The following is a 14,523-nucleotide window of genomic DNA, read 5'->3' on the forward strand; positions in this document are numbered from 1 at the left end:
CTATCCACCGGTGTAAGAATCATAGACATTGGTGATTGCAACCTGGGCATCAATCATATCTTGAGCGAAGCAAAGTTGATTGCTTCTAGTAAGATTGCAAAAGTAGGTAACTGTGCAGCCTGAGACTGAGTAGAAATTACGTCCACTGCTGACGTTGGCGCTATCCCTGTATTGAGCCTCGAGAGCTGAGTTTGTACTGTAATTTGTTAGTAAAAGTTTTTGACAGAGGTCTGAGGAGCTGAGCTGTAAAATAAAGATATGTTTTAGGAGCTGAAGAGCAGTCTTAAAGACAAGTATGGGGAATCTCGGCTTTCTGATGGATGAGAATGTTGAGGTAGGATGAAAGACTGACTTATTTGTATTGGTAGGATTGAGAGTATAGTATCTGTATCCAATCTGGTTGATTACGTTGGGGACTTGATGTTTGGTGGAAAGAGCGTCTATGCTGAATTTATTAGGAACTTTGTGATGTTCTATGGGGTCTGTGAGATTGTGAAGGAAGGTATGCGTTTTTGTACTGTTTGGTGCGCTGTAAGAGATTAATACTTCTGAAGTCATGTCTTAGGGCGCTCGTCTTTTCGATGGATAAGAAAGTTAGGATGGAATAAAATGTACATGTAGATCTTGTAGACTCTGTTAGGAGTTTTATTTGGGACAGTGAAGGCAAAGGCGCTAACCGCAAGGAGGAGGAGAGGAGTGAAATGTATAGTTCTGGCGCGAGGGAGTTTAAGTTTGAGTGAAGATAAAAGTAGTGATTAGTTGGACTTGTAAAGAATGAAGTAGAATGCTGGGCTTGCTGATGTTGAGAAAATGAGAGGAAGATGGTTTTACTTTATATACCCAGTGATTAAGACTCTATAGTGATATTCGGTGATATTGGTCTTTAAACTTTATGTGATCTTTGTAAGCAACAGGACCTGTAATCTTATGGACTCTTGGCTTAGCTAGGCCTGTGTGATCATATGGACTTTGGATTACAGTTGCTGCTTGCAACAGCGAGATTGATATAGGAAATAGACTGTGTGTTATCCTAGAATTTTAGTGATCGCTTACTGTAGTTTTCTGATGAGTAAGACTCGCATCACCTTTGGCTGAAAAGGGTAATTGATATTTGGTGGTGTGAGTCTTATGTAATACAGGGTGTGTGAGTGTATCATGAGCCATGTTACACTTAACGTATTTGGTAAGCGAGCTGGCTACTCTATCCAAACTACTAATTTCAAATGCATATTGCTCAATTAAAACGCCATTAAATTAAATACAGTAAAATCATCTATCTAGCTAGGCATCTATTAATCTTATGTCCCATTTCTCCATAACCACTACACTTTGGTAGGGCCTGTGTACATGGTTGTAAAGCCGGTAAAGGGCTTCTTTGTGGAGGGGAGGGAGGTGCTTTATCTACTTCCACCGGCTCAGTAATTAATGTCAGCAATGTCAGCTGTACTCTAGGAAAGTCCAGCATGGGAATCTGTGCTGAGGAGATAGCTGATTTGGCACTTGGATGTCACATTGCAATACCTAAGCCCTTCTAAAGGTCCGATTCAGGTCGTATAATATAACACCCTAAGTTAAATGCTGAGCCCGTTGGGTAGCATAATAAGGATATCTGCCTGTGTGCTAGTGTGGTGATGGGCGCCTAATATATCTTGGCTTCTTTGGGCTGATGCCTGGAGAGAACGAGCAAATGGCTACCTGAGTGTCGTGCATATCTCAGTCCGGCCTAATCAATATGAAGATCGCAAAATCTGATATCGTAGGGCTGAAGGGCTAAAGGGCTGAAATTTATGGTAATTTTACTAAGGTGTTGTGGAGGGAGGGCCAGCTTGCCAGGTGTTTTTCTTTTTTATATTATGTCTATCAGTGGCTCCGGGCATGATGAGAATATCTACTTTGCTTTTAGTATATAGTGTGGTTTCTGGTGGATATAGGGAAACAATATAGTGTCTCTTTTTTGTGGTGATTTTTACTGAATTTGGCGAGCAAGCCTGTCTGTGACTACTTGGGTGTTGATGCTTAGCTTTATGATGAGTAGCAATGACTATCCATGTTTTGGGTTCGCTGTATTGTCAGTGTTTGCTAAGGATATGGCGGATGTCTTTGATAGGCTTGTTATAGATTTAACCTAGATAATATCTTAGGTGGCATAGAATGCTTTAGCAGTCTGCCTCTCTTTACCTGAGTACTGATATGTCTAAGTTCATAACTATTATATAGTGGAACTGGTCGAGTATTTTTATGTTGCTGTTATTTCTCCACTGTCTTCTCTGCCTCCAATGATTAATATAAATATTGTCACTGTCGCTTCCCTATTGTCAATCTTAGCTAAGCCTATCTTAAGTATAAATCTCGTCTTTATTTATAAGAATGAAGGCAAGATTTGTATATTATATATTTAATAGTTTTAGCTTAAAGAACTATTTAGCATCTTTAATAAGTTGTGTATTACTGCTTAAGGGGTGTAATTAGTCTTCCGCACGACCCAGTAAAACCCAGACCCAACCCAGACCCAACCCAGACTGGGTTGGGTTTTGGGTCAAACATGTCGACCCAGTAATGGGTCTGGGTTGGACTGGGTAACCCAGTACTGGGCCTGGGGCCCCAAATTGGGTTACAAACATAACAAATATACCAAGAATTCTAATTGCATAACTTATGCATTTTGTAGTTGTATTTTTGAGTATTTACTTTACAGATTTATTAGGAAAAAAGGTAAAAGAAAAGCCTTTATTTAGAATTTACATATTTAACTAATGATATTCAAATATATCATCTTCCCGGCTCTTACGTTTCCGCCCTGATACCCGTGTCTGTGTACAGGTTGGTGGTAATGACGGTGAGCCTGGACTATCTGGTTCAGCAGCAGATAAGAAAGTCGTATCTAGTCCTATATCCTCCATTTCATTCTCTGGTCCATTTTCTAGCTCATCCTCTTGCTCCTCTGTATCACTAATTGGATTGATCTCATCCTTGTTAAGCTTCTCTTCCCTTTCTTCTTTCGCCGCCTCAAGCTCATCCTGTGAGAAGAATTTTTCAAGAAGCTTTGCTTCCTGTGCCTCTATATCGAATTTGGATGTACAAAGAAACATCATCAACTCCTCAATCGTCTCGGTCTTCATTCTCCCACGACGATAGTGACAAACATCTCGAGCAGTATTAAAGAGGCGTTCCACTCCTGCACCAGTGGCTGGGAAGGAGAGCGCATCTCGCGCAAGGGCGGCAATAGCTGGAAAGCGATATTGATGCTCTTTCCAAAAGATAAGTGGCCCAACAGAAACAGTATCTAGTTTAAGATTAGTGAACTAGCAATACATAGGTAGTGGATAATCACTGACCACTATCAAGATATTGACTAATTTCATCAGTCATCGCTCGTGGCTGTATATCCTTTCCATCAAGCATCTCCTCCAGCCTTGAGCTTGGTTGAGCTGCAGTGTGAGAGCTGTATGCATCCTGGCTTTGACTTTTTACTTGCGCTTGGTATGGGATGAGGGCTTGCTGAAAGGCGTTGCGATAGATATCTCGCCACTTCTGATCCCAATCGCTAGAGAGAAAGAATCTAAATTTATTCACTGGTGCAAGCATCGTACTGACGGCATAGATATGCCCTCGAATAGTATCGGTTTGAGCGTAGTACTCATCAAGCTTGGTCCGTCCAGCGTCCAGTGCGTCCAGCATTTGTTTCTTCCATGGGACACGCTTCCGTTGTAGCTGTGTCTGTGATCGCTCAAGATGATCAAAAAGTCGGTTGTAAATCTTGAACACATAGTGGGCAGTGACGTCTCGAGTCTTTGATAACTGGGTTGTATAATCGAAGAACGGCTCAGTGATACAGAGAAGATAGTCAATTTGGCGCCACTCGTGCTCGCTAAGTAGCATCTCCTCACAGTCATACTCTGCACAAAATAAAGAGAAGATAGCACGTAGCCGTTTGGCCCGGCGAAGCATAAGAAATGTAGAATTCCATCGTGTTTTCACATCTTGGATGGGAACAATCTTGACGTTTGTTGTCTGAAGATTGTAGAATGTCTCTCGGCGCTGGGGGCTTGCATTTATATAAATTGCAAGATAACGTACTTTGTTCAATGTAGAAGAGATCTGACATTGCTTCGCATTCTCTTGAACCAGCCTGGACTGACTCTCTGTCCACTTTGTCTCCGCGGATTCATTGGATGGAACTGCCTTAATCCGAACAAGAAGCTGATTAAGACTGAGCTGGATAACATGGGCAAGGCATGGTATTCGTGTAATAATGACACCATCTGATAAAGCTTGTTGGAGAGACGCAGCTAATGCCTTATTGTTTGATGCATTATCTGTGGTCAGCCCAAACACTCTATCTTCAATGTTGTTCTCTACCAGGGTTTCCATCAGAACACCACTTAAGTAAGACCCCGTATGTGTACCGTGAAGTGGCTTAAAACCAAGAAGCACCTCACGATAAACCCAATCACTGTCGATAAAATAACCAGTGATCGCCATAAATGCCTGCGAGAATGGAGATGTCCAACAGTCAAGCGCAATAGATATCTTTGAACCAGCAGGTAGCGTACGAAGAACCCGCTGCTGCCGGTCTTTGACCAAGCTCCCTAATCGGCGACGGATTGTATCGGCAGACGGGATCACTGGAGCGACAAGAGCAGAACGCGCTTTGTAGATAATCCGCTTAAATGATGGATGCTCGATGAGGTGGAATGGTAGCCGATTGAGAGTCAGGAATTGCAAGATATCGTCTTCCCAGTCCTCTTGTAAAAAGGGTATATCTGCTGAGATTTCGCCCTAGGAAGACATACCATAGATTAGTATCTAAGTATCGTTTCACAGTCTAAAACATACCTCTTTTTGGAGAAACTTTGTAATCTCTGCCTTCTTTCCCTTCTCCGACCGTAGGCACCCAGCTGTCTTCAGATGTTTCTGGATTGTTGATGTGCCGTGATACTGCGCTTTGCCGGAACTGTTCAGACTCAGGGAATAAGGATGCTCAAGAATCTTTCCACAGCGTTTGCACATGACCTTTGGTGTGCCATCTACACCCTCAGCAACCTGGTTGTAGCTATTCCAGATCACCGTGTGGCGATGTGAATCCCAGTTGATCTTTCTTTTCCGCCCATAGTCCGTCTGTAACCACCAGTCGATAAACTCGTTGTGTGACATCTTGTCGTAGAGAACAAACCTATTCCGGCGATCAGGTCCAACACGTATCAAAGAAGGAGGAACGAGGAGGTCATCTGGCCGGTGGAAGCCAGAATCAATTGTATGATGACTTGCGGATGGAGTGATTTGTTGCGTTGAGAGAGATGGAAGATCATCAATATCTCCACTATAAAGTGACGATGTGAAGTCGGAAAGCTGGCTTTGAGACATGACAAAAGATATGTAAGCATCACGAAGGGGAGAGGTAAAGGGAAAATATGAATAACATACTGAGATGGAAAAGCACTACAATTAGAAAAATGAGAAAAATGAGAAAGTCAAGTTAATTGATATGTCAGATGGAATGAATCCTTGTCCTCTCATTCATTGGTTTGGTATACTGATATTATGTGGACCTAATGCATTATCCCTGTAATAACCCAGTAATAGCCCAGAGACAACCCAGAGAACCCAGTCAAGGCCCAGTCAAACCCCAGTCAAACCCCAATTCCCACCCCAGTTTCCCCAAGCCTAGCCAAAAAAATTCATCCCGTCCTACTTTCAAAGTTGAAGCCTTCGACTTAAATGTAGATATCTAGGTATTCTGACAAGCGTCGGAATTATCAATAGAACGGTTTGATATTCTGACAACAGTAGAACATTTAAACAGTTCAATACATTCTAATATTCCCCGAAATATTTATTTGATTCATGTAGAAATGTATAATGTGTGAATATATGTTTAACATATATAACTACATCGGTACGACGATAGATGTGCATTTTCCCACCACACCGTAGATACGGCCTTTCCATGTAGAACGAGGCATTGTAAAAGATAAGCAACAGTGAATTCGATATGCCCTTTTCATATTTAAGAAATTCCTTAAAGATTTCATTGATTTCCTGGTAGAAAGTGTTCTATTTCAGTGTAAACATCAAAACGGGAAAAATGACGGCGTGTAATTTAAATAATTATACCATAATTTATGCCGGAACTGGGTCGAAATGGGTTATTTCTGGGTTTTCTGGGGCCCCAGTGACTGGGCCTGGGTTGGGCCTGGGTTATGAAGCTTCGACCCAGACCCAGACCGGGTTGGGTTTTGGGTCGTGACCTTCGACCCAAAATGGGTTATGCGGAAGTCTAGGTGTAATATAAAGACTGTTTTGTCTTTATTACTTTTTGTACTCTATATATCTCTATTATTATGTCTTCTATAATTTTTTATGATTTATCTCTTGTGTTGGGCAATATTGTGAGTGATAAGGTCCTTGTGCTAGTGATATAGATCTTGGCACTACAAGCGCTAGTTGATGTATTCTAGGAGGACCTTGACTTGTTACTGGTATCTTGGTGTAGCCTTGATATGATTAGGACAGAGCTTATGAATCTTGGTATTAATATGAGTAAGGTAACTAAGTTGATCGACAAGTTGAATGAGAGGATCGATGAGGTGGTGGCTAACTATGTTGATGCCAAGATTGTTGTTGAGGAGAGTATCCAGCTGCTCCGTGTCTAGATCCAGAGCGTTCATGTTAATATGGAGAGCTCTGTTGACTATGTTAATATGCAGATCAAATTGTTGCCGCTCGCCGCTGACTTTATTAACATGGATGTGCAGTACTTCTCCTATGATGAGAATGCACAGGATGCTAGTGCCTATCATAATGTAAAATCAATAGACAGTCTATTGATTTAATTTTACTAACAAATGTTAGCACTATACTAGATAAAGTATAATTAATTAATTTATTTATTTAATTAATTCTCTACATCTTTATTTTTATAAAGATAGCAGTTCAAATTTTAATTAGTTATAATTAATAATTCTATATATTATTTATATAAATTTTATTATATTTAAATAATTAGTTTCATTATTATAAGTTATTAAAAATTATTAAGATTATTTTTTAATATGGTTAGGATTTAGGTATATTATATTGTGAGGCCGTGAGACCTTCGGGACGTACCAGATGCCGCACCTCGCTACACTAGCCTTATAGAAAGTTGCTAAACCACCAATAAAATAGTATATATATTCTGATCTTTGTATAGAGGTTATTAAAGATTAGTAATTAGTTTAACTATCTAGTAAACTATAGTTTTACTATTAAATCTAACTTTTATATATTCTTTATATAATATTTTTATATTTTAATTATTTTTTATCTTCAGGAAGAAAGCTAGTAAGTGTTAGAATTATAGTTATTACTAGAAGTATCTCTATTTCTATTAATATTATTAAATATTCTATATTGGTAATAGAAATTCAACCTAGTATATTAGAAATACTAGATAAATATAGTAATAGAAAAAAACCAATAATAGAACTAGAAAAGAATCATTTTATTAGTAAAGACCTAAATTTAAAGATAGTATAGCTATTTTTAGAATAAAAACTAAAAGATATATTAATAAAAGAACTTAAAACTATAAAAATCTAATTAGACTAAGAGTTTTATATTATAAAGCTAAAATAGTAGATCCTATAAATCTAAATATAGCTATATAATATATTAATATATAAAAATTAAGATATTAGAACTTCCAACAGCAGTATTTATAAAAAAAAAGATCTTAAATTAATATAATTCCTATAGAAAAACACTTTTTAAGATTTAAAATAAAAGATTTTTATAATAGAAAATCTTTAATTAAATTTAAAACATTTATAGAATATATAAAATTATAATTTAGTAGATATTTAAAATAATATAGTTAATATCTATATTATAAAGTTAGTAAAGCTTTAAATAATCTAAGTTTTAAGTAATTTCTTAACTTTAATATATATTACAAAAAGAAGGAATTTGTTAGGGTCCTAGCCCCTGGGATACTCAGACTTCGCTCTCATAGAATAACCGCACCTGGTCCGCATCTGATCTGCTATATGTCAGAAGATTCGATTAACTATAGCCAATCGATAGGCCTACGGACGCTACTTACCTAAGCAAGGCTATTGTGGGTACTTATACGGGTAGTTATGGAAAGATTGATGCAATGGAGTCATGTGATTATATAGATAACATAGCTAATAGAGCTGTTGTTAGACTAAGGATATATTGGATATGTTTCAATAAATATAGCCAACAGAGCAACTACTATAGAGATGGATATGTTCGCTATGTTTAGGATTTACTATATAAAGACACTCATTTACCAATATATATTTAGTTTAATCGTGTTTTATTCTTATACCAAATTGGATCTATACTTTATCCAGCTTATCAACAAGTTACTCTTAAATATCCTCTTATTTACAAGAGATATTCCCCTTCCGACCCTAGTTATCTACGTCTCTATCTCATTCGGCAGAATACTACCAACGAACACCCATTCTGGTAAAGAACGGTTGATACGTTTTGACAATAAAAATATTATATAAAAAATAGATAAGAGTTAAATTTAATAGTAAAGCTATAATTCACTAGATAATTAAATTAATTATTAATCTTCAACAATCTCTATACAAAGGTTAGAATATATATACCATTTTATTAGTGGCTTAGCAATCCTCTATAAAGCTAGTATAGCAAGGTACGGCATCTGGTGCGTCCCAAAGGTCTCACGGCCTCACACAAACCATTACTAAAAGCAAAAGTATACCACTTAAAGATAACCCTTTAATAAAACTGGGATTTTGATAGTTTTAGAAGGTTGTGAGATTACTATAGCAGTGTTAATAGCTTAGAAAGCTTTACAATTGTCTAATCTAGAAGTAGCTTTGAAGACATGTAGGCGCGTGCTGCGGACCTATTCCAATTGTAACTGATTAGTTATATTTGCACGTACTGTCTGAACAATTTAGTATAGAAATTATATAGTAAATATGATAAACAGTGGCGTTTTGGTCAATGTAAGTCGATTTTACCGGTAGGGTGGCCCGGCAGGCTTATGTGGCCCGGGAGGGTTATAAGATACGTTATCGTACAACGACAATCAATACCCAATGTAGTTAGTTGTGTCTCTTGGAAGAATTAAGCAAGGGCCTTCACTCGTGTGATCAATTACATGTACAATATCCATGTGGTTCAAAAAGAAGAAGCGACACGAGAGACTTTACTGAAACAAATGTCAAGCAACTAACTACGCAATAATACATGTAATGAGAACACCAAAGTCTTGGGGTCAGGAGAACCCCATACCAAACATTGAAATTTCAAGTTAATCAGCTCTATATAGATCAGGCATTTCATGATACCCTGTACCAGGAAACAGACCACTCGCCCTGACACTGTGTCCTATGATTGCCTGATCATACGGACGGGCGTTTCCCTCTTCCACCACACGCCATAATGAAGCAGGATCGCGGCATTGATGTACAATATGCCCAACCCCATCTATGATTTTAATATTCTGTCCCTGCTCGTTCACAGCGGTCTTTGGTGGTTCAAGAGTATCATCCGCAGCACAGAGGATTGCCTTGATTCTCAGATTTAGTAAAGTCCGATTGAGCTCTGTCTGCAAAGCTTGGCCGGGCATACCTGAGCGAGATAATCGAAGCAATGTGCCCATTGCACACGAGCCATGCTGGAATTATGTTCTGTGTGGACAGGAGAGCCGCCAGGGAAAATAATTTCGCGTAAGACCACCAAGCAATGAAGCTGGTGAAACATTGAAACGCCATAGTCGCCTACTTTCTCTGTGTCGTCGGACATCCTGACCCTCAGCAACCCACCATTCTGTGGGAGCAGCGATGATCTGAAGGTGTTGGTTGTTTTGGTTCCTTCTTCATCTACCTTTTCAAGCAACTTGATGGGTCGAAACGTTCGTTGTGTTTGCTGTGTCTCGCACGACGACACCTTTGAGCATATCTGGCGTTGGATGTGGCTGAAACTTCCATCCCACGAGTAAAGCACAACAGCTACGGTAAATAACAAGGCTAAACTCACAATAGGTAATAAGTAAGGCCGGGGGAGCATTTTGATATGTACAAGAGCTGGTATTCGTTCTGGTGGGAAAAAGGTTAGCCCAGGGGATTTCAGAATGTGATATGGGAAAGTTATACAACCAAACAATTCTACCTCCAGAGCCAGTACAGATCTATCTAGCATGCTGGCTCGGATTTCGCGGCAAATCTAAATTCATCCCATTTGCTCATAATTTCACTAGTTCCCGTGATAGAAACGTTATATTTATTTGAATGCATAAAGTAGGTAACTGCATATATACATATGCATGTTGGTGAGAGAAAAAATATACGAGCGAGTCAACTACAAAGCATAATCAACCATGTAAATAACCGTAATCTTCGTTTAAATTGGACAATTCTTGAGCTCCAATTACATGTTCAAAAACACTTTCCCCTCAATTAATTTCTCTCCTTCTAAAAAGGGCACACGATCCCCGCACCAGGCTGCAAGCCTCATGCGGGAAAGTATTGACGTAGTGTCTGCGCCGCATTTTAACCAATCTCTCCACTGTCGGAGCCGTTGTCCGGGTGTGAATCGAACCAACCAAAGAGTTCTTTGAAACGGTGCGACATGATCTTCGCCTCGTACTGTGGTGGCTTGCGGATTGCGGCGAATAGATCCACGTCGACGGAGTTGTCCTCCTGCCACTTCAGTATAGCGTCGAAATCGCGACATTTGTGGTTGACACTAAAGTCCGGAAAGGCATTGAGCTGCGCGTCAGCCCAGTAGTGCGTATAGATGTCAACATTCGCATTGCACATCAGATTCTGGAGAAGCAGATAGATGCAGTGGGACACATGAGTTCGATGCATATCGGAGGGGGGGGTGCCGGGGGGCCACTTTTTCCCATAATAATGATCAAAGTTGGCTTCTCGTCGCAGCCAGTCTAGACAGTGAATCTGGTGGAACATGTCAATACGGCCAATATACGCATCAGAGCCGAATCCAAAGCTCTCTGGCCACTTGGCTGCTACCGATGGGTCGCGGCCAAGCTGGATCACGTCCGAGCGGCTGATTACAATCGGTTTGATATTGGCTAGGCGGTTCCAGGCTTCGTCAACTTCCGGGCTGGGAGGTCGACGATAGATTGGCGATGGATCTGGCTCGAGTAGTGTTGCATTCATTTTCTTTGTTACCAACGGAATGTCAATCCGATCGAATATTGGAGCTATTATGGTTAGGGAAGCTTTCATCGAGGGGGGACCGAACGGCTCACATACAGTACTCAGAGGTCATCCTTAACAAGTCATTGAGGTCATCATTATTGCGTCGTGTCAGAATCACGGTGACGAAAAGCAAATATAGTGAAATACAAAAGATGAGTCCATTGAGCCATAGCAACAGTTTCTCGCGTTTCATAGGAAGTCCCTTGTTCCCCGGTGATTCCTCAATTTCATAATTCAGGTTAGAAGAGTCTGTGGCATCATGTTCAGATACCTCCGCATCGCTCGAATCAACGGCCTCATACTTGATGGGATACATCGTATTGAAAATCCGTCACAAGCCTGAAAAATGATTGACCACAGTGTGACTGAGTAAAGAACGGGGCAAGATATCATCCCTTTTTCTACCTTTTCAGCACGGAGCGTTGTTGCTAGTGGCATATGACTTCTTAATTGTGAATCTTCTGATAAGGAGATGGTCCTACAGCCGAAATATGATGCTATTGCATCATGCATGCATACATCCTATTGTGGTTTCATGCTCGATGCGGCGCAGCCACTTGCTACGTGTCCAGCTGAACCGCACTTAAAGATAGAACTACAGCTCACTTGTGCATAATCTCCTTGTTTCTAGACAAGGGTGGTGAGGGGTAGACAGTAGTGGGAAGCAGATGGTGAAATGCGACGCGAGGAAAAACAAATGGGAAAGCATCCAATCGGAAAAAGAAGAAAAGAAGAGATATCGATGTTGATATTGATATGGGTTTTCTCAACCGTATTAGTAAAAATTATTTAAGCCTGAAAATTTCTCCCCTTTTCACTTCAATTTACCAAATTTAAGTTCTTTGAAACCCACAATCTTCCTCAATAAACTTTCGAGACTTACATCACTGCCTCAAACATGAAGCTGTCACTTTCCCTGCACGTGGCATATGCTCTCATCATGAGTGAGATTGTAGTTACTGCACCTCTTCCCGACGGTACGTAATAGAAAAGTTTCATTCGGAAATTGTGTCTTTTCTTTTTTGTCCAATACTAATCCCTCTGTGAGATATAGCGACGTCTCTTAGCAAAAGTGACCCAGCTTCTGGCGAGGGAGACGCAACAGCTCTCTACGCCTACATTGCTGAAGATTCCGAACTCGATGGTAAGAAAGCAAAAAGAGACGGAGACGCAACGGCTCTCTATGCGTATATTGTCGAGGATAGTGATGTAGAGGATCAGAAATAATCTTCGAGAAATCCTTCAGCTTAGGGTCAACGGCCCTTAAGATCGTGTCAATTTACATTTATTACCAGGCTATAGCCTGGTTCGAATTGGGACGTATTTTGTACTGTTACGGATGGTTACCCCTATGAAACGAATGTCACTCATTTATCTTTGTCCTATTCAATAATAGGACTATCATGATTGTGAATAATGAACCATTATAAAGCAGCTGGAAACCTGGTGTACCAAGTAAACAATGACAATTTCGCTACAATTTCGTACACTGTTTGGCTCAGAAATTGTTTCGTTGGAAAAAATGTGTGAGTTTTACCCTGTTCATGGATAACTCAAAGCTCACAAACAGCTTCAAAGCGCCATACCATGATTCTGGCCCCTCTTCACCCTCAGTATCGTCATCTAGATCGGACTATAGCTAGGTACCGCTAGTTGAGGAAAGCAATTTGTTGAATGAAAAAGGAGACAACGATTTAGATCTCCTATAACATTTTCAGCTAAGTACTGTGAGAGATATCTGGTCATGGTTTGTGGAAACACCTAAGGCGCTCATGGTTGCTACATGTTTCGCGACTTCCATTCTTCTTCTTATCACTATCACCAGTTTCACCGGTCACAAACCGGGGTCCTATGTTCGCCTGTACACGGTATCCCAGCAGAATGCTTTCCAGCCGGAACACCTTGACTCATTCGGTGGCCCTATGGAGCTTGGGGGTACTTACCGCTGCGGCAGCTATCCCAGCGAAGCGAAATCTTTGGGATGCGTATTCGACCTAATGAATTTTGGTTGGACGGCGCCCGAGTGCTATTACGAGGGAGTATCTGTCCCGGGGATAGCTGAAGGCCCTTACAAATTTTACTTGGATAAAAATCTCACTGTGGAAATTCCACAAGACGTCGCCCTTTCAGGCCGTGTGGTTGATGTGTACACGACGCGCCACTACCATGGAGAGCATTGCAAATGGTCGCAGGCCGTGGTGGCGCTGGCGAAGGAAGATGGCAATATTTTGATTCCACAAGTGATTGCCCAGCAGAACCATACGATACACTGTCAGCATTACATCGAGGAATCCTAAGGGAAGCCTATGGAGACGGTCGACACTTGGACGCGTGTTGTCTATAATTCTTGTATCAAATTATCCGAAGCTGATCTCCTAATTGTTGTTTAAAGAGGCAAATTTTTTGATTTTAAACTAGGAAAAATAAGAAGTAACTGAAGTGATAGATATTTCAATTTAATAAGTCATCTATGATTAAAGTGGGAAAAACGAAATCGTTCAAAGGGAAGGCTCGCGGATGAGGAAATAATGAACCATAGGCTCAGTTCCACCGTACTGGGAATAGTCGGTAGACACGGTTTCTACCAGCTTGAACCCTAGGTTAAGATAGAGCTTCAAGGCAGCCGGCTCCGACATGACATAGGTCTTGATTGCGTGCTGATCTGCGACCTTAAGCCCGCTCTGCACGAGCATACTACCAATGCCCCGCCGCCAGAATACCGGGTTTGTGGTCAAGTAATCCAGGCCTAGTCAAGTATATGTTATCAGTTACAAAATATAACCAGCCATTCACATTCATGGGTCGAGTTTAGCATACTCAGAAACGGACCATCTCGCCTGATTCGCGCATCGACCGCTTCCAGCGGTGCGCTGCGATAACTCATCATTGATCCACTCTTCATGCCAGTCGGACGACCATTTTTAGTGCACGCTTGGTATTGCTTCTCGTATGCTGCGCGTTCCGCTGCAGTCACCTCAGCTACCTGGGCTTCCAGCCAGACATCGTTGTTTTTTGCCAGAATGGGAGGTAGAATCCATCGCGCGTACCCAACGACTTGACCGGTTTCGCGATTGATGACTTTCTGGTGCCGTTTGATATCTCGCCCAGTTACCAAGTTCCAGGGAACCCGGTCAGTAGCTTTAGCTGTGATATTTTCTGAGGACGGGTCCTCCCACAGATGAGCCCAGTGGGGATCCGTGAGACGGGCGCCCATCATGGTCGCAGCAAGGCCCCGAGCGTCAGCTGGGAAACAAGGCTGAACTACAAATGACATTATGGAGAGTGACTGAAGGAGGATGGAGTTTCG

General features: G+C 40.9%; 6 protein-coding genes across 6 annotated transcripts; 2 read left to right on the forward strand and 4 right to left on the reverse strand.

Moving 5' to 3' along the window:
• TRUGW13939_10375 (uncharacterized protein) lies at nt 1–5,364 on the reverse strand (the record flags this gene model as incomplete). Its single annotated transcript, XM_035493487.1, has 5 exons — nt 1–196; nt 353–440; nt 2,789–3,283; nt 3,336–4,779; nt 4,837–5,364. The coding sequence occupies 5 exons, from the start codon at nt 5,362–5,364 to the stop codon at nt 1–3; spliced, it is 2,751 nt and encodes a 916-aa protein (XP_035349380.1).
• Nucleotides 5,365–9,301: 3,937 nt separating this feature from the next.
• Nucleotides 9,302–10,059, reverse strand: TRUGW13939_10376 (uncharacterized protein; the record flags this gene model as incomplete). The annotated part of the gene is made up of 2 exons (XM_035493488.1): nt 9,302–9,559; nt 9,622–10,059. The coding sequence occupies 2 exons, from the start codon at nt 10,057–10,059 to the stop codon at nt 9,302–9,304; spliced, it is 696 nt and encodes a 231-aa protein (XP_035349381.1).
• Nucleotides 10,060–10,541: 482 nt separating this feature from the next.
• TRUGW13939_10377 (uncharacterized protein) lies at nt 10,542–11,532 on the reverse strand (the record flags this gene model as incomplete). Its single annotated transcript, XM_035493489.1, has 2 exons — nt 10,542–11,218; nt 11,271–11,532. The coding sequence occupies 2 exons, from the start codon at nt 11,530–11,532 to the stop codon at nt 10,542–10,544; spliced, it is 939 nt and encodes a 312-aa protein (XP_035349382.1).
• Nucleotides 11,533–12,114: 582 nt separating this feature from the next.
• Nucleotides 12,115–12,443, forward strand: TRUGW13939_10378 (uncharacterized protein; the record flags this gene model as incomplete). Its single annotated transcript, XM_035493490.1, has 2 exons — nt 12,115–12,193; nt 12,271–12,443. The coding sequence occupies 2 exons, from the start codon at nt 12,115–12,117 to the stop codon at nt 12,441–12,443; spliced, it is 252 nt and encodes an 83-aa protein (XP_035349383.1).
• Nucleotides 12,444–12,988: 545 nt separating this feature from the next.
• TRUGW13939_10379 (uncharacterized protein) lies at nt 12,989–13,513 on the forward strand (the record flags this gene model as incomplete). The annotated part of the gene is made up of 1 exon (XM_035493491.1): nt 12,989–13,513. One exon carries the CDS (start codon nt 12,989–12,991, stop codon nt 13,511–13,513), a length of 525 nt encoding a protein of 174 aa, XP_035349384.1.
• Nucleotides 13,514–13,714: 201 nt separating this feature from the next.
• TRUGW13939_10380 (uncharacterized protein) lies at nt 13,715–14,433 on the reverse strand (the record flags this gene model as incomplete). The annotated part of the gene is made up of 2 exons (XM_035493492.1): nt 13,715–13,962; nt 14,034–14,433. The coding sequence occupies 2 exons, from the start codon at nt 14,431–14,433 to the stop codon at nt 13,715–13,717; spliced, it is 648 nt and encodes a 215-aa protein (XP_035349385.1).
• Nucleotides 14,434–14,523: the final 90 nt, after the last annotated feature.

The sequence above is a fragment of the Talaromyces rugulosus genome, chromosome VI (assembly GCF_013368755.1).
Source record: "Talaromyces rugulosus chromosome VI, complete sequence".
Lineage (NCBI taxonomy): Eukaryota > Fungi > Ascomycota > Eurotiomycetes > Eurotiales > Trichocomaceae > Talaromyces > Talaromyces rugulosus.